The 20,648-nt window shown below is 39.4% G+C and overlaps 1 protein-coding gene across 1 annotated transcript in view; it reads right to left on the reverse strand.

Moving 5' to 3' along the window:
- The window catches only part of UTRN (utrophin), a 428,940-nt gene that overhangs the window by 86,180 nt on the left and 322,112 nt on the right, over nt 1-20,648 (reverse strand). The window contains 4 exon segments of the mRNA XM_068406453.1: nt 7,142-7,202; nt 13,893-13,971; nt 15,424-15,570; nt 17,935-18,203. Coding sequence (XP_068262554.1) covers nt 7,142-7,202; nt 13,893-13,971; nt 15,424-15,570; nt 17,935-18,203 — 556 coding nt within the window.

A 20,648-nucleotide genomic window follows, 5' to 3' on the forward strand; every position in this document is an offset into this window, starting at 1 on the left:
TGCCCAGGGAGCAAAAGCAGACTTGGATGTTCCCCTGATCCTCTGATAATCTTACTCAGTAAACACAAATAACATACAAGACATCTGACCTACAAGAACAAGGAAACTGACAAATAAAAGATTACACACTTTCTTTGCGTATATTTTACATGTATACATGAAAGATGTCATCCTTAGAACAAAGGACCAGAAATCGCTAAATGGCTAATTACCAGAGTTGCTAAAACAAGGTAAGCAACTAAAGCAGTATGCAATTCAATCACAGAACTGCTCCAGTCATTTTCTGAAGATTCCCGGGCAAAACAATTTTACCACATCACGAAGACAGCTCCAACTTGATTCCTCTGGAGGCCACAATTTCTGGTAAGTCCCAGGAGGCAATCGGGTGGAACTGAATAGATTGTTCTCACCACAGAGAGACAACGGGAAGTTTTCAGAAAATTCAGCCCTGCTAGCAACTATCTGCTAAGAATGTGAAGAAATGCCATTTTCTGTGTTTTTCTATAGAAAACAATCTGTATTGGAATGGAAAACTAAGCCTGCAGAGAAGCTAATGGAAATCTAAATTTGGAATGATGCTAAAGTTAGACAAAAAAAATTAATTTTCCTTGTGATAACTTGTGAAAATACATGAGAAGTTTATAATTTTTAGTCATCTCACAGAACTTCTGAAAAGACTTAAAACAAGCGTTTAACCAAGAGCAGACAAGGTGATATTTACTGAGTCAAAGTGAACAACAGTTGGGCTCATGATTCATCTTGCATGTAGATGGTAGTGGACAAAAAGAACTTTTCAAGGTCTACAGGAGCTGAAGTTACAAGATTTCATTCTGCACAGTGGGTGGCGTAAGAAGGGATTTCTGCTACGGCAGAAGTGAGCTGGTCTACGGGACAGCAAGAGAAGTGGTGCAAACATGTTACATCTTCCCACATGGTTCAGCCAGGGAAGAATTAAAAGCATTTCACTCACTGAGCCACAGGAGAATCCATTCAGCATTGGGTTTTTTTTGGTTAGTATCAAAAGACTGAGTTATTCAGAGTAAGAGTTTCCTGGGTCTCTTCTGCCAAAACTTTCTGACAGAATATAAGCCACACAGCAAAACATGCATCCATGAATACATTACATGACAAAACAGTGTAATTTAAAAAGTCTAAATGCATTTGCATAAATTTCACTAACTAAAAGTAAACATTATATGCATAAAATATTCCAAATTTAAAAAACTACATATTAATGAAGGGCTCTAAAGCTTAAATGACAAACATTTACCCTTACAATCTGTTTCCTATCCATTATGTTTGCTGGCAGCTTTCTAATTATAATTGGCAAAGATAATCCTTGTTAAAAACATTTCCTGGTTGTAAATATAGAGCTGAGAAGCAGTGAGCATGTCATTTCACTTATGATCTCTAGAAATAAGAGAACAGTCCTGTTGAAATGAATGGAGCAAGTTGTAGATCTCCAGGTGTTTCAAGCTGCCACAGAGTTGTGAAAAAAAATTTGATTCATTCCTTTTTAGCTTTTTGTCTACAAGAAAGGAAACTAGAGACAGGTTTGTGGGGTTTTTATAACTACTTAGCATGGACAAGGACTATGTCTGTGTCAATAATCACTGGCAAACACCACAAGAGCAGACACTGAAACAGTACCCTGGCATCATGTTAAGTAGCTTTCTGTTTCTGTAGTCATTTGCACAAAACATTATCTGAAATCAGGATCTTTACTGATCCATAATGAATCAGCAGCACTCAGAACTCTGACTTTTCTGCCTCTGCCAGATTTCAAATGGCATAATAACATCCCCACTGTATAAATATGTCATGGTGTTTTATCTAGATACTGTATATTTTTTTTTTAAGCCCATTAGAAAATACTGTTTTGTGGTGAAAAAGAGTTGGCATAATACATTGCAGGGGTAATGTATATTAGAGTTTGGTGGAGCAATTTATATGCTGATACTTTGAAATCCTTCCAGAGAAAATGTACTACTGCGTTTCTTCAACAGAAAATGAAGAAGAGTACAGGAACTGGTAACTGAAGAAACTATCAAAAACTGAAACCTATTTCTGCAAATTATATTTTATTTTCCCTTCTAAGGGAAACACTTCTTAATACATCTAATGGGTTTATGGACATAACTAGAACAAGAAAAAAAGTTAAGTCAGTTTCATTAGTTCTCCCCCTCTCCCCCATACAGGCATAAAGCAAACATCAGAAAGATTTCATGAAGAGTCTTGAAAAAAAATGGAGATGCAGTAAGCATTTTATTCCTGTCCCCCATAAAGCTGAACATGATAGAGGAGGTGATAAAACTGGATTTTTAAGATGTTGGTGATGCCAGCCTCTTTGCAGGATTACAGAAAAGTAACCAGGGTGACTATGGAGTTTGATATTGATCAATTTAATGATTACACCAAGAAATTTCTGTCCCTATGTAATGCCCTGCATGAGATTAAAGTCACTGTGAACCCTTTCTGTATTACCCTTTTGTTTCATCTGCACAGTACAAATATCTCATAATTTATAGCATTGAAAGGTACACAGCTGAAGAACACTTAAATTACAGTTGAAAGAACAACCGTGAGAAATGACAGGGTAATTATGTTTTCTGCATGTTCCTTTCAGTTCATCGTGTATTCCTCAAAGATGTTTAACAATCATACATAGTGTCTCCTTTATTCTTCTGTTTCTCTTTAGAATATTTTTATTGAAGTGCTATGTAATATAGGCTTTTTTTTTAATTTTCTGTTATAGAGTCCAAGTATGTCTTATTTGCCTGATTCAAATAGTTATAAATGAACAACAGAAGAAAACTCTCCTTATTAAATCTCGAACCTTTGCAAACCAGCCTATGAAATATGTATTCAGTGGCAAGTTTGCCAAGCCTTTTGTCCAAACTTCACACTTTTATTACCAAAAGTGCATTAATAAATACCATGCCTGCTGTGCTGTATCCCCCTCCATACTGCTCATTAGTCTCATTCTCTTTTATACACTAAGAAAGCCAAGAGGATTTTTTAATGGCATTGAGATTTTACAGATTCAGGTTTTCATTGATTGAATTCTACCATGACAGAGAAGACTCAGACTACAGAAATACAAAAACTTCTATCAATTACCATTAAGAAAAAAATCAAACAGAAGGCAAAAAGGACTAAATAAAATCACATCAACAGAGGCAAAGCCATTTGGCATATTTGGTTTACACAGTAAGACAATTCAAGAGGAGAAAAGAGAGAGGCTAAATCATGTGTGTAGGTTCAGTTCAACCAAATATCTGCCATAGCCCAGGGCACACACACCTTGATAAACCTGGGCTCAATGAACTATAAATCCTTCTTCCAGCCAAGCAGAACAGTCACTCCTTTCCAAAATGCCCCAAACCCAGACTGCCTCTGTCTGAACTCACGGGGCAGAGGAGTTTGTACCCTGGGTTTTTAATCTTTCACATGCTTCTGCTACAACCCCAGAAAGGGCCGACATGCCAACCGTTCATAAACAGGGTGGGGAGAACAAACTGCACTCCAAAGCCACCATGGTGTGCTGGCATGCTAAGGACCTCTTTCTCCAAGACACTTCTCTCTATGCATATAAGTGCAAGTCACCTCTGGCATCAGGAAACAGAATAAGTGCTGCTTATCTGAAAATACAGACATTTTGCATCATTTTGACATTCTCCTTACAGATTTATTGCTACCTAAAGTGCTGCCTCCTGCCTTCTCAGCTGCAGGTCCCTAATTTTTTTTTAAACTTTATTCTCCACGTGCGATAGAACTGTGAAGAGTGCAGTATTTTTTAAATGCTCATTTTAACAGAAGTACAACTACATCATCTTCTAAGAAGAGTGTATGTTCTTATTCAGAATTAAAGTAGCCTGATTGCAATCGGCATTGAATTCCCTTTCAAAATTAATTTTAAAAAATTCTCATTTTTCAACCACCAATCAATGAATCATACTTTTATTCTCCTTCTGCTGTTTTTCTTCCTTACCCTATAAAATGAACAACTGGTACCTTAAACTTTCTCTCCAAACATACAAGTCTTGCTGTAAAAACAGTAAATATAATTGCTCTCGAATGATAGAGTTATTGAGACTCATCACAACTGTTCCTTCTACTCATGCTGTGTTTTATATGTTTTACAAAGGCATCTCGTTCAAAGAGGTTAGTACAATTAAACAAAAAAAAGTAAGAAAATTAACTTAATCTTTGCCTGTTTCCCAGAATTTCTTTGTATATAAAAAACCAGCAGTAAATTCTGTTGATTGTTCTCTTGAATTGTATTACAAAAGCTCATTCAATCACTACAATCAAATAAGTTTTTGTGTTAGCATCATTTTCCTTTCTTCTTTAAGCTACAACTGAAATTAAGGAATAGACGCAGATTTAAAAAGAATATTTAAAGCTAAGAGTACTCTCCAGCCTGATCATACCAAAGCAAACGAAGCTCAGAATCAGCTCTCTCCTGCTTTATCATAGAATCATTTTGGTTGGAAAGGACCTTTAAGATCACCAAGTCCAACCATTAACCTAACACCAAGTCCACCACTAAACCATGTCCCTAAGACACCACATCTACACATCTTTTAAATAGCTCCAGGGATGGTGACTCCACCACTTCCCTGGGCAGCCTGTTCCACTGCTTGATAACCCTTTCGGTGAAGAAATTTTTTCCTAATATCCAATCTAAACCTCCCCTGGCGCAACCTGAGGCCATTTCCTCCCGTCCTATCACTTGATGCCTGGGAGAAAAGACTGACACCCTCCTCGTTACAAGCTCCTTTCAGATAGTTGTAGACAGTGATAAGGTCTCCCCTCAGCCTCCTCTTCTCCAGGCTAAACAATCCCAGTTCCCTCAGCCGCTCCTTATAAGACTTGTTCTCCAGACCCTTCACCAGCTTGATTGCCCTTCTTTCTAATTTTCCACAACTCTGTGTTTTACCTAGCTGCTGTTACCAACACTGAAGTTTAGATCAGAAAGCAATAAGAAATAAAGGAAACTGACAAGGTCAATCTGCTTGTCAGACTGTGTAGGTACTGAAATAGTGACCTCAACCCTCAGAGAACTTGCCCTGCACTTCTACCCCTTTATCAAACTTCCTGTGCAAGGCCATTAAAACAATTTTTGAGAGATGCTGGGGTTTGTTTCTCAGCCCCCACTGGCTTCATTCCCCAATCTAACTCCAGGGCAGCCAACACACTACTATCAGAGCAAGCCCACAGTATCAGTGGATACTTTGCCACAAAGTTGTGTGCTTGCAGGATTGCAACTAGCGCACACACTAGAAAGACTTACTTTCTTCTGAACTAGTCATGATAAAAAAAAGATTTCTGAAAAACTGAATTCTGGCTAAGGTGGGGCAAGGGAGACGCCCAGAAACTCAAAAAAATGTATTATGAAGTATGAAAAAAGGATATTAATATGAAATATTCAGGTTAAAAATCTTGGCTTTGCTCAGCACAGATCAGCAGCGTTAATCTTAGTCTGCTCTATCTGTTATGGTGGTAGGACTATCCATCCTATGTCTATCGTCCAACTCTGAATGTACCCGGGAGCTCCACAGACCCCTCCGCAGGCCAGCTAGCACCCAGTAAACACTCCTAACTTCAGCAATCAGCTCTGATCAGGTAGAGCAGGAATGTGAATTGCCATCTTTCAACATCCATTAAGGACATACCCACAAGAAAAAAAGACTGTTTAAGGGTAGTTTTCCTCTTGCTTTCTGTAGTTTGATACTTCAGCATTTTCTTTGAATTACTGCTGTAGGTGTAATCATTTTAATTGCACTGCTGCCCAAGTCCAGGCAGTCTGTGTGCCTCTCCATCCAACCCCTGCCCTCTCCTCTTCCACTTAGGGGTGAGGGAGAAACCTCTCCTCCAGCATGTCACAGCTTTCTGTTGCCTCCTGCAAAACCTTTCAGCAGAGGCACAAATGCTTTTATAGAGAACTCAAGGATCTTCACAGTAGGTTTTTCCTTTTTCTAGTTACCTACTCAGACCCTTTAAAAAAAATAATGTTCATATCACAGTTTAAAAACAACCATCAAACCTCAAGAGTGATGACAATAAGTTTGATCGACACAGATTTATCGTTACCTGATTTTCAAGCACTCATAAATTCTTTGAAACACAAAATGTGGCTCTCAGATCTATGACAAAGCAATATGCAATACTACGAAGTCCTCACTGATGTTCTTTTAGAATGAATTATTTGTAGGTCCAATTCATAGTCATCCTACAGACTTAAGCCTACTTTTTTTCCAAAATCAAACTGATAACATTTTAACTCAGATTTCCTTCAGCCTAAAATGAACTACTCTGGGTCTGGCTTACTATACATTGTACCTTCTTAAAATTTCATTTACCTCTCTGGCAAAAAGCTATCCTTCTCTCATAGCTGCTATCTTTAACCTTTAAATTATTGGCAAACAGTACATAAATAAATGCTGATGGAATGAGAAAACCCAAGTTAAGGACTGCTTTGAGTAGAACACATCAAAACCGCCATACCTCCATAACTAAGTATTTCTTATTATTTTCAAAATAAATATCTCAAAAATTCCTCTTGGTAATCAAGGTATTTGTACAATTTTTTTTCAATATTTCCATTAATTTTACATTTACATTAATATGAAGCAGTATAAAAACTTCCATAAAGTAAAGAAAATGACAGAAGGACCACCAACACATGTCTATTTCCAAAGGAATTTTGCACAAAATTATGAATGGGTTCTATAGATATTAGTCACCACTGTTGTGCTAGAGGTTATAAACTTTGCATTTTTAAGTACATTATGTATTCAGCTTTTTTCCCTTTACTCTACAGTTTATACTCTGGATGAGCCACACACATAAGAACAAGCCTAGTTTGACTACTGATACTGTATTACACTGGAGCGTCTCTCCTCTTTCCTGTCTGAGTGGGGTTTTTAGTCAGGGTTTGTTATTGATTTCTTTTTACATATTTCTAAATTATACAGTATGCAAAGCAATAAACATGAAAATATATAGTATATGCAGCATAACACTATGTAGAGAAACTCTTGATAACATTTCTAGTACTTAGTACCTATGTTTTTCTGCCAGGTTATGGTGATATGCTCTGTTATCCTTAAGGAAAAAAGAATCAAGTCAAACTTACTTTATATAATAGGGCACTTTGTTATGTGAAACCGATCTCTGCCATGGAAACTGTACTGAGGCTGAGGAAATAAAGAGAAGGTAATTATTAGAAAGCACTTGTTAAATAAAAAAAAAATCCAACTATCTTTATTTATTTTACAATTAAAACTGTCATAATAAATTAAATAGGAACAATTAAAATTTTCCAGACAACTTTCAGTAATTAGAAAATCAGCTGGAGAAAAAAATGGCAACCTACCAAGATGATTCTAGGCACCTATTTGATGGCAAACTGGAAATAAAACAAATGTGGTGTTTCTACTTCAAAGAAGGATAATAAATTCTGAGCAAGCAAGCTATCCATCCAGGGAAAATGGAGACACTGGTTTTCCTACCTCCATAGAATTATTATCAGTTTAAGCTTTGAAAAGAAATGCTTCCACTACTATAATTAATGCTCTGCAACAGAACAAAAAGCAGAAATATTAACCTTATTTTTATTAGTTACAACCCTTAGTTCCTATTTGCAACTCAAGTTAATATTGATTAACACTGTATGACCAACAAAAAAGGCATTAAACCCTGTCTTCGCACTCCTTGCTGAACAGCGGTAATCTTTGCAGAATTAATGCAAGTCTGATACATCAACAGATATCATCCATAACATCAAGAAGCCTTCTGCACACTGAGCTCCAAAAGGCATGAAGTCATACATGACTCTACAACTCTGCTTATCTAATGATCCCAGAAGATAGAAGGGGAAAAACTGTTCAGGCCAACAGAATCACAGAATCACAGAATCAACCAGGTTGGAAGAGACCTCAGGGATCATCGAGTCCAACTGTTGCCCTGACACCACCCTGTCAACTAGACCATGGCACTAAGTGCCATGTCCAGTCTTTTCTTAAACACATCCAGAGATGGTGACTCCACCACCTCCCTGGGCAGCCCATTCCAATGTCTAATGACCCTTTCTGAAAAGAAATTCTTCCTAATGTCCAACCTGAACCTCCCCTGGCGAAGCTTGGGGCTGTGTCCTCTTGTCCTCTCGCTAGTTGCCCGGGAGAAGAGGCCAACTCCCACTTCACTACAACCTCCCTTCAGGTAGTTGTAGACTGCAATAAGGTCACCTCGGAGCCTCCTCTTCTCCAGGCTAAACAACCCCAGCTCCCTCAGCCGTTCCTCGTAGGTCAGACCCTCCAGACCCTTCACCAGCTTGGTCGCCCTCCTCTGGACTCGCTCCAACACCTCAACATCTTTCTTGAAGTGCGGGGCCCAGAACTGGACACAGTATTCAAGGTGCGGCCTCACCAGTGCCGAGTACAAAGGGACGATCACTTCCCTAGACCGGCTGGCTACACTATTCCTAATAGAGGCCAGGATGCCATTGGCCTTCTTGGCCACCTGGGCACACTGCTGGCTCATGTTTAGCGGGCTGTCGATCAGCACCCCCAGGTCTCTTTCCACCGGGCTGCTTTCTAACCACTCTTCCCCCAGCCTGTAGAGCTGCATGGGGTGGTTGTGGCTGAAGTGTAAGACCCGGCACTTGTTCTTGTTGAACCTCATGCCGTTGGTCTCGGCCCATCTATCTAACCTGTCCAGATCCCTCTGTAGGGCCTTCCTACCCTCCAGCAGATCGACACTCCCACCCAGCTTGGTGTCATCTGCAAATTTGCTGAGGGTGCACTCAATCCCTACGTCTAGATCATCTATAAACATATTGAACAGCACCGGCCCCAGAACTGAGCCCTGGGGAACACTGCTAGTGACCGGCCACCAGTTGGACTTTGCCCCATTCACCACCACTCTCTGGGCTTGGCCATCCAGCCAGTTTTTAACCCATCGAAGAGTCCACCCATCCAAGCCCTGGGCAGACAGTTTGTCTAGGAGGATGCTGTGGGAGACAGTGTCGAATGCCTTACTGAAGTCTAGATAGACTACATCCACAGCCCTGCCCTCACCTACTAAGCGGGTCACTTTGTCATAGAAGGAGACCAGGTTGGTCGAGCAGGACCTGCCTTTCATGAATCCATGTTGGCTGGCCCCGATGCCTCGATTGTCCTGCATGTGCCGTGTAATGGCACTCAGGATGATCTGTTCCATCACCTTGCCTGGCACCGAGGTCAGGCTGACAGGCCTATAGTTCCCTGGATCGTCCTTCCGACCCTTCTTGTAGATGGGCGTTACGTTTGCTAATTTCCAGTCAGCTGGAACTTCTCCAGTTAACCAGGACTGCCGGTAGATAATAGAGAGTGGTTTGGCAAGTTCCTTTGCCAGTTCCTTCATTACTCTGGGGTGAATCCCATCCGGGTCCATAGCCTTGTGGGTGAACAGGACTGATGGTGCACAACTTAAAAGTAGCTATTTACTCAAGAACCATAGGTATGTTTAAGTTCTACCAGAAATTACCAGACTAGTGCCTGGTTAGTTAGGGTTTTATCATAGAAGAAACTCACTTCACTAGCTTCACTGTAGAAATCATTGCAAAGGGATTAATTTGTACTGTACACATATGTCAACACTTCCAAGACAGAGTGCCTACTCCTAGGTGCTAACATCCCTGTTTAAAAACTTGTTAAAATGAGACACAGTTTTGATCCACGTTGGATCTCAAGTAATTAAACTCTCAATTAATGTAATTTGCTGCAAGCATGGCCCACTTCAGAGCTCATCCCTCTTTGGAAAAAAAAATCCATTTGAAAGTAACTCTCTTCTCTTCCCCTAAGACCTCGCAGGCTGCAGCGAAGACCTATAAGCTGTGTAAGCCCCATAGACTGGTGCTGCTGCAGAGAGAGGCAGGTCTCACCCTGCTCCCAGCTGGCTGTTCCCTGAGCAGTTTAATGGCTGTGACCCCTTCCTGGACCACACAAAATTTCATGTCTTATAATTTAAGGAATATTCATGTGCAGAAACACAGATTAACTGGGAAGAATATTTGGGAAACTACAGGAACCAAGTAAACCATATTAATCACTGGAATAAAGAGAGAAAATTCTATATCACTATTTAAAGAATAAAATAACATTTGCAATGAAGAGGTAGGTAGTTACCTGATAAAGAAAAAACACAGTAAAGGCTAAATGCTCAAATAGAAGTAGTTAACTAAAAAAATAATCCTTAAGCATTCATAGCTCTGAAAAAAAAGAAAAAAAAAAAAAATCAACCAGATAGGTGAAGGTGGCCATGAGCTTTAGAGTTTCATTCTTTAGTGTTGCAATTTGGCACCTATGGTGGCTCCAGTACTACTATGCTAATTGTCAGTTAACTAAGAAGAAAAATCGGGTCCCAGTTTGCTTAGGTACAATTTATGTGCTATGACCGACTATAGATATTCTGCACTGACACAGATATGGACTAAACAACATAATAAATTAAATTGTTAATTATTATGGACTCAGTCATACTCTGTTTGGGAGCAACCTTTCCGAAAACATTGCCAGTTCTCTGCTGCACAAAACTCTGCAAAATGAAATTCCCATTCTTTTCTTAAATCAGTTTCTCGGTGAAAACTGAACAGAGCAGTTATAGATTCTGTCACTCACTAGCAGACCTACAGATATTAGTAGGGCTGGACACCACTTAAGAGATGCTTTGAGCAGGCCACTTGAAGACCTAGGCTATTCGTTAGGGAACATGTGGAGTCAGTGCTCCATGGATATTCATGAATTCTAAGAAAGCATACATGAAACTCAGAGAGAAGAGGATCTTGCACCTTAGAAAATAAATTAAGTACAGAAAAAAGAAGTTATTGTTTCTAAAGGAAGGAGACAGCAAAATAATCTTTTTGCAAAGAATAACAGATTATAAGGATTCTTCATCTTTATCCGTATTAGGGATGTGTAAAATCTACTGATCAGTAACTAACTTGCAAGCAGCTTACTTTCCATCTCAAAAGCACTGAAAAAAAGAGCAATCAAATTCTGCCTAACACTGATGGCAGGGGAGAAATACCTCAGCAAAGGCGGGGATCATAGTTTGTAGTGGCCTACTAATACTGCTTTACCTCAGCCTCCTACTGCAGGACATTTTAGGAAGGGCCAATATCATATTCTTTGCTAGTCTTCAAAAATAGTCCGAAGCATCTTCTTAGGGATGGTCTGGATGGATCTATGTAGTTGGCATTCCAAGAAATCCAACAGCAGTATTAAACGCTGCACTGTGTCTTTTTAGCAGAGAAACATGACAAGCCACTGCAGAGGTGAAATCAGTGGATTAAGAAGTGGAATCAGGGTGCTAGATAATCTATCTTGGCTCCCTTTCCCAAGAAAGATGGACAAGATGGTCTTTAGAGGTCACTTCCAACCTGGGCTATTCTATGATTCTATGAATCTGATGAACAGGTAGAAATAGTTATTTTGCTAGCACAAATTACTGATTAAATTTAATGACAACTGGGAGCTAGTCAGCTGAAAATGGTGTGATGGCAAGCTATGGTCTCTTGTTAGGATTTGGAGGACGAGTAATAGGTAGGTGAGGTAAATTTAAAATAGCTGCTGTCAAAGGAGCACAGATAAAATCCTCCCCTCTAATTCAGAAGTGCAACTTTGGAAATAAAGATCTGCATGAGACTTATGTATCATAATCTCAGTTTCAGGAGTTTATTTTATTCAGACTACCACTTTACTTCTTCCTCACAGTTAGAAGTCATTTATGGATGCTAAAAACATTTGAAAAATTTGATTTAGGATACACACTATTTCAACCTGTCAGGACAAAACCTTCATTTTTCCAGATTTAATGGTTTTTTTATTACTTTCCTTTTACCATTACTGTTCCTGACTTTCATTTAACAGACTTTATATAAAGTTGTAGGTATTAAGTTCTGTAACTCTGTCTAGTTCAAGGTCTTAAAACAGATTTTTTTTTTTTAAGAAATTTTTGCTGTAGTTCCTGTGGGGAAGAAGGTTGTTTTTAACAAATAATTAAAATAGAAAACTACATATTATTTGGTTTTGCAAGACTGTGGTACTTGGCCATAGGTCTTTGCGGTCTCTACCAACATGCATTCTGGAAACTTTCCCTTCTTCACTTTTATGTGTGACATGAACTGTATGTCCCCTTAAGCCTGGAGAAGCTGCCCGAAGCAAGGCTGATGCATACTGATAAGGCACTGCATAGTCTCTTTGGACATAATTCTATGAATGTTTTAGCCAGCAACCAAGCCAGTTCACCACTCGTTCAGTCTTGTGAACACAGTTATTTGTTGTGGCATGCTGTAAGCCAAATCAAGGAAATGATCCAAGTCAAGGCAGACAAAACCAGCCAATCTTGCCTGGCAGGCTTCCTTGTTTTATATATGGACTCCTTCATTGACTCTTTTCTTCCCCCCCCCCTCCCCCCCTTCATATCAGTCACCTGAACATTTGCCTTGGTCCAAGTGAGGAAAGCTGAACAGCCTAACAATGACACAGGAGTGGTCCGGAACTTCTCAAACCAGCTAGAGTAGGGGAAACTGCATCTTCTCTATGTTGCTTCCTAGTCTGTTTCAATTACACACACTAGACTGACTACTCTCCCAAACAGTTAATCTGGTGTTTTTCAACAGTGCCAAAGATACCACTCTATCTATATTCTTTTTACCAAACTATTACATAGGTGTACTGTCCAGGTCAAGGTTACAAGTTTGAGATTGGAAGGGCTGCAAAACCACTGTGGCAACACTATGCAATACTTCTAACGGGCTTTAAAAACCAAACCAAACCAAACCAAAAATCACATACTTCTAAAGTTGTTTGTTCTATCAATTTAAAAAAAAGGACAAAGTGGCTCCAGGAATTGTTATCTTGCATAACAGCTGTAATTTTTAAATACACTGCATCTTATTTACCATGATGTTTACTGAAAAACTAGTTGTCAATTTAAATTAAGAACACAGTGGGCATGTAACTCAAGAAGAATCAAGATTTATTTACTGTTTTAAACTATATTAGCTGTTTAGCTATACAGTGACATACAGGACTTGAGGATCTCTGGGACAGAGCTGCTCATTCTTATGTTCACTTCTCAACTCCTGCAATAATTTTATCTTTATTATTGAAGCCCTCAGTTAAAAAACAGAGCTGATTGTGTTAACACTTTGTATCATGAGCTCTGATGATGGCAGATAGGCTAGAAAATCAGAAAATCAACACCGATCTTGATATCACAACCTATCTGTAATGAGTAAGTCAAATGAGAATGAGGGAGCAAAAGCATCTGCTTTTGCCCTCTTAGTATATGGGAGATTGTAGGCTTACATCTCTCAAATTTTCACTAAACAGAAAAAGATGCAAGAATGGGTACTCAAGAGGAAGTGTTGCAGGTTTGCCTTCTCCACTCCTGGAACTTCAAATAAAGGGATGTATGACATGAAGTGTTTAATTAAAAAAAAAAAAAAAAATCCAGGCAACTCTTCCTTTGTGTCATCCCAGCAAGTGTGGAAGCAAAAGAATGAGGAAAGACATAGCAGGGGATGAGAAGATGTGGTTATGAACATCATGATTCTGGAACAGCCACAGGTCAGACCTTGCAGCAAACAGAGGACAAAGAATAACGCAACCAGGGGCGCAGCCATATCTCAGCAAGATATACAGAGATCCCCAAGGGAAGCATGCCAGCGAGAATGTCAGTGGAGTTATGAAGATGAAACACCCCTACAAAACCAAGGAGGCAGATAACAACATGGAAGAGGAAATTCCTGTTCCTCAAGCCATAGGGAAACCTGGAGGAAAGAGCAGTCAGTGTTTGAGAAAGCCATATCTCACACGCATCTATTAATTCAAAGAACTTACTGGAAAGAAAGTGCTGTGATGCAGGCCCAAAATCTCGGTGTGCCTCCTGTAACTGCTTAAGGCGATCCTCTACAGACACCTACACATAAACACACATACACAAAATTTACATTGCATTTACTTTGTAACAGTAGGGCCACGATAATAAAAACACTTGTTTACATTCATTTTTAGTCAAATAAATTTAAGTTGTCTGTGTGTCATAGCACTTGACATCCAGCTGTTCAAGGCTACTCTTTTCCTTTCATTTGCTTGATGAAAGTCGTGTTCATATCTTGCAGTGTTCTCATGCGAGTACTGCAGTTCAATAATGAACAATAGTAATTTTATGGTGACTGTAGCCGACTACTGAAGTTTCTGACCTCCTCCCATCCTTTCCATTGTCCAAATTTCCATAGTCAGCAGGTCTAAGTTTGATTGTATTGATCTCACAGCTGCCTTTCCAGCACGGAACTATTGTGGAAGACACCACTTCACCGGCTGACATGACTCTCCCCTGGTTTATTAATTGAAACTGCACTAGCACACCCAGCAGCAGTTTGGCTGCTTAATTAACTCAATTTGAGAGGACATCAGAAAAAAAAGAAAAAGAAAAAAAAAAAAGAAACCCACTACCAAATTACATTAGGAAAGGGAAGGACTGATATGACACATTAATAGTTTTGCCTTTCAGGTGCAACTGATTCAAAACTACTAGCCCAGAAGCTGATGCCCAGGTTTTGGAAATTCAGTCCCACTACCGTCAGCTAGAGAGGCAACAGATCCTCCATCCTCCCTCAATTCTTTCAGACACTTAATATCACCCTTAGAAATCAGGTAAAGAAATAAATAGCAGCTGACTCCCAGTATTTCCTATCTAAAAATAGAGCAAGAAACTGCAAAAATTGATAAATTAACTTTAACTGATGTAAGAAACTTCATTAAACTATTCACTGTGAAACCGTACACGAGTTCGAACTGTAATCAGGCACATTGATTTACCTTTCTCAGACTGTTTAAGTACAATAATCATAACTAAGCAATATGAATCTCTCTCACAGCATACTCTCTTCTGTTGTATAATGCTAAATGTGTTATCGCTCACTTCTTGTTATAGCTCTACTAATACTTAAATCACTTTAAGTGAAATTCCCTGCAGAAACTGAACATTCAAAACCAAAATAAAACAGCTTTCACAGGAGCTGGAAACACAACAGAAATATGCACACCAGTTTTCAGTAACAATGATTTATGCAGTAAAAATACTGGTATAAGACATACAAAAAAGCACGCAACAATAGTTCCCACTAGTCTCCAGAGATTAATGCAGTCTCCTGAGTGAATAAACTGCTGAGACAGCTTGAAAGGAAAAGCTTTTGGTCAAACCACAGAAGGAAAGACTGCTCCCTTTATTGCTCTGGTAACTCTAAAGTAACACCTTAAAGATAGAAATAATGAACGAATGGTAAAAATGCATCTTTTAAGAGAATAGAAAAGACTGAGAAACATCCCGCGCACAACCTCCCCCACCCCCATACGCAATTCAGAATACCTGTAAAAGCTTCCACCGCATATTAAGATCATCTAGTTGACGAGACATTTTTAATGACGGATAAAGATCAAGTGGAGACAGCTGACTGGACAAATCATTCACTGTTTTAACTTTCAAGTTGATGGGAGCAATTTCTTCTCTAAAAGCCTAGAAGAATAAGAAGCATACATTTATGCTTAATGGACACCTGAGCAGCACAAAAGCCACCGTAAACTCAACATGGTACTGACTTGCCCAACTTGACAGCTTATCCTAAACAACTGTACGCAACTCTGAGTTCTCCAGCAAAGAAAGCTCACTCATTTCAATATTCTTATTAACTCCTTCATATCCATCTTTAGAGAAAAACAGTATGAAATTTACCCAAATGCCCATATCCAAATTGCACCCCTAAAACAATTTAAATAACGTTTGTAGTGGTGCCATATGGCTTTAGAGCTTTTCTTTCCAAAAAGAAATACGCAATGCTTTATCAGGAGCTTTAACAGTATACAGCCTGTCAAGTGCTTTTAAGAAAAAAAAATGTGTCCAGTAACTACAGTTTTACAGTATTAAGCAGCTGACAAAAATTCAATTTAAAAACTATTATTGAATTAGCAAAGCATGAAGGAACGTATCTTCTAGAGAAAAGGAGTACAATGTTTTACCTGATTAGAGCTGTAGAGTAAAACTGTTACAATGATTAAGAAGATGAGAAAGGTTTATTGAATCAAACGGAACTAAATACAGTATTAAGACAAAATTGATGTAAATTTCAGTTACAGCTGAAAAGATGCATCAAATGTCTTTCTTGCTGTGAGCAGTTAATTGTTCAATCCTATAAATGGCTTGATTAAACATCATGAAACAAGCCAAAAACAACTGGAAAAAAGATTTTCTTTGGACAGTTCAATTATTTACCTCCTTTCAAAATCTCTCTCATCAAGCCCAGAAACAGAAGACACCTATTGGCAAGAAAGAAATGTTTGGCTTCTGGACAGGCAGCAGGCCCCTATTACTTCAGCAGATGTTTCAGTTTTTCCACAGCAATGAAAATCTAAAAGACTTTGTTTTACAGAAAAAAACATCAAGATATGATAAATCACTTCTTAACATGAGAACAAAGAGCTATTCAGCATTAGCATCTTAGTGCTTGCTTTAGTACCTATATTAAAATATAAGAGAGGGAAGAGGAGATGCATTACTCTTCTCAAATCAACAGCAGTCTGGTTACAAATCAGCTTTGACTGCCTTTTTTTAAAAGATTTTGGTTCCATTAAACCTGAAAGTAACAACAAAATCTGGAGAATGAAGATGCTTACATTGATATATATGAAATAATATAGTCCTGTGTTAATTTCATATGAGTCCACAGGCCATGTATACACAGAGAGGGTATTTGCAGAAAACTGGTTGCAGCCCATGGCTCTTCATTATTCTAACACCAGAGTCCCATGCTGAAGACATGGATGGTCAGGTACGTGACCCCAGGGTGCTCTAATGTTTTGCCATGTTCATTCTTGAGCTTAAAAACTGAAAAGTTGTGTTTATGAAACAGAAGCTTGGTGATCACTGCTAAATTTGCCTGAAACAGCAATTTCCTCTACCTACCTGTGCATATTCACATGTTGTCCTGGAATCCCTGATATTCAGGCACTCCTTCAAGCACTGTGCTGTTTCCAGCCAGCTTTCCTGGACAATGTTAGTTATCAGAAGGCATTCCTTCTTTGTGGAGCTCTGCATTACTGGGTCCCTACCCAACCCATTCAGCGAAGCAGGGGGCGACTACTACCCATCATGAGCAGCCATGCCTTTGGTGCTGAGTCCTGCAAGGGTGGCCTGGCACCGTGGCTGCAAGAACTGGTATGCCCATAAGAACATTATACGGTAGTATGTGTTCTTCACTTTGAAATAATCCTGAAGAGAAGCCAGGATAAAGTAAAAGCAAATACAAATTTTCACTCATACAAGATAAAATAGAAAACAGACGTGAAGTTTGTGAAAGTTAAGGAACAGAAATTAAAACTATATATATATATTTCTGCATGACTGAAAGAGCTCTAAATGTTTTCCTAAGAAGAAAGCTATATGTGATAGCCAAACAGATCTGACAGCTCACCACTAAAAAAAGCAGGGGAGCCTACTGTCAACTGCCGGGATGATAACTGACTCAGCTCACTCATACTCCAGTGCCTAGGCAAAGCTCCAAACACACCCGTGGCCTAACTATGGGTTAGACAGCATTTCTAGGAGGAAAATATTTAAATCCTAGAACACAACTTTTTTCATTTAATGAATGTTATATTCCGTACACATCTGTAGCTTGCTTCTGCAATCACAGCTGACACAGCAAATGTGGCACAGTACTGGACTTTCTTTGAGACCTCAGATCTAATCTTTAAAGAGCACTTTAAACTGTACATGAGAATTTAAGTATACAGTGTATACATATCTAACGAGACTAGGGGTAGAAGAATGGAGGGGTCTGACTCTCCAGTAAGGCTAAATATTTCCCAGGAGTTCCACACTTACTGTAGTTTTCTCAATGTGATCTGGTAATGAATCTATGAGCAAGTCTCCCACAGGTTTCCAGCCATTCCTCACGTTTTCAGCCTCCTTCAAGTCAGCATCGAGGTCATCCATGGCACACTGTAAGTCTTTCAGTTTTTCTAATGCTTTGTCCACTTGCTTCTGCCAGATACTGGCACTGGCATTTAGGTTCTCCCATTTCTCTTTTACCTCTGATGACTGCTTACGCATAGCTTTGGCAATCCTCATGGCTTTCTCCTCAGGGGTCAACTCTGCAGAGGGAAAGAAAAGTAACACTGTTTATTTTTTCTCTTATTCATTTCTAGTTGAACACACAGTGCTCCTGAGGTACATGCTCAAGACAGACAGTAAGTCCAGAGTCAACTGATAATTTATTTCAGTGGGTACAAGGTAGAAGAAAGTCCACCTTGCCATAAGTGAAATAAACCTCAATCACTCTTGATGACAAAAATAAAGCTTGATCGCAAGACAGGTAACTATTCCTGACTTCCATGTATTACGATATCCACAGAGCAAAGGCAGCTTACTGCTGATTTGTTATTTTTGGAGGCACAGGGGGAGGAAATAAAAGATCATTCTTCCCTATTGGAAACTGTAATAGGGAATCTGGGGACCATTTCATGCAGAAAGAGCAAGAACAGTGCTTTGTTCCTGGATCACTTACCACTACCTTTCACCCTACCCCCAGGATGTCGTCTTCTCTTCCTACTCACTAGCAAAAACCAAGATGTATTAAGTACCATGTGGTGAGCAGTTCTGCAGCTCTACATCCATTTTTCAGTGTTAACACCAAAGTCCTAAAAGGCTGTTTTAATAAGGTTTTGCAAGTCTAAAAATGTTCAATGAACTTGTTGACTGAAAAAGAGCCAAGCTTATGGTGAACTCTCTCTCACAAATTTCAGGCTTACGTGTCTAAACTCCACACAACCCAGCAACCATGGAAATCCCATTCATGTTAGCAAAGACCAGGTGCCACTGAATAAGCAAAGTCAAAGTGGGCACACACACAACCTCAGGACGTAGTCACAGGAGATGATACCGATTATTTCAGTAAATTGCTTATATTTAAATCCCCAGTCCCTGGTGAGTCTGCAAGACATCAGACAGAACACTCCACGCTATAGACATTCCTCAGTCCTCTTTGACAAGAACTGAGTCAGCTGGGGGCTTATCTCTTCTCCACAACAGATGGTTTCTGCAAACCATTCAGGTGGTCTATCAATAAGAGAACATGCTGTCTTTCCAGGGTCCTCAATTTGAGACTGAGCAAGACCCAGTCAGAAAGCAAAAACAAAAACCCTAAGACATCCCTAGCAGGTCCTGCTGCCTACTGCTCAGAGGGGCCTTGCTGAAAAAAGTCACAGGTAGCTTCCTTCACTATGGAAGAGTTGCTTCAGTAATGACAAACAAACAATGCCAGTCTCAGAGGATTCCCCTTCTACATAACAACTTTGCGGTATCTGCAAGCAGAGAAGCAAGCAGAGGAAACTTGATATAGTGCAGAAACCAGAGAACAAAAGAAGGGGGAGAGAGGTGGCATACACCAAAACTAAACCAACTGGCCTCCTGTTCACTCCTATATAAAACCCTTGGAGAAAGTTTATCACAGTGTTCTTGTGATAAAAATTCAAGTGTTGTTTATGAATAAATTATACACAATCATGCAAAGATGAGAGCACCATTTTTATCAGAAGTCAAATGAGACATAATCTTCCATTTATTGATACACTGTCTTTAAAACCATTACAACTGACTAAGCTTGGAGTTGCTAACTTGGGGGAAAAGGGCGAGAGGGAAACATACAAAAAATGGGGTGGAAGAAACTTTCTGCTTTTCAAAGGCTAGGTGAATGTTAAAGTAAATGCGCTGTTACGATTGCAAAAGTTCTCTTACTATGCCTCTGGTGATGCAACTATTGTTCCATAGCACCCAATACAGGAAAGCACACTGCAAGTAATTAATACAAAATAAATCATTAGAATACATGCAATTTATTGCTGAGAAAAGCAGGCACATTTTTCCCAGTAACAGGGAGTTGTTTGGATCAAAACCAGAGTTTCTTCCCACCAATTCCACATATTTGTTTACTATTTTTTTTTAAAGTTTTTTCAAATCTTGTTAGCCCACATTAGTCTTGATACATGCTAGACCACAAATACTAGAAGAGTATGCATGGGGGAGAGGATGTTGCCAAATGACCAAGTGTTGCCCAAAAGCACAAGGCAACTTGCTAAGAAGTGGTTATGTAGAAGAAAAAAGTACCACCAACGGTAATCGAAGGAGAATGGGAGGCAAGGACAATCACCACGAGCCAGCATCACCAAAGGAAGGGAGACAAATACCCAGACTATAGGTTGCAGAGGATGTTTTGACTTCTAGAATTAGAAAAGCTCTTCCTTTGTAGAAAGAGTGGAGCTGAGAAGGACAAAAGAAATTTTGAGCTTACCAGTATATTTCAGCGACTTGCTGGTGTCATAAGCTATCACGAGAGCACTGCTCATGCGCACTCTGCCTCCAAAGGCAGAGGCTAGCCAGGCTTAGCGATAGCACAATGGCAAGAGGGTATTTGAGAAGAGGAATCTGGGGAGGAACAGTTGTGACAAAAACCTGCAATGCTTAACTAGAGGCGAAGAGATATAAATTATGTATGTAGCTCTGGGATATTGAGACACGGCAGTAACCCACAATTTGCAATA

Source organism: Nyctibius grandis, chromosome 1 (genome assembly GCF_013368605.1).
Source record: "Nyctibius grandis isolate bNycGra1 chromosome 1, bNycGra1.pri, whole genome shotgun sequence".
Lineage (NCBI taxonomy): Eukaryota > Metazoa > Chordata > Aves > Nyctibiiformes > Nyctibiidae > Nyctibius > Nyctibius grandis.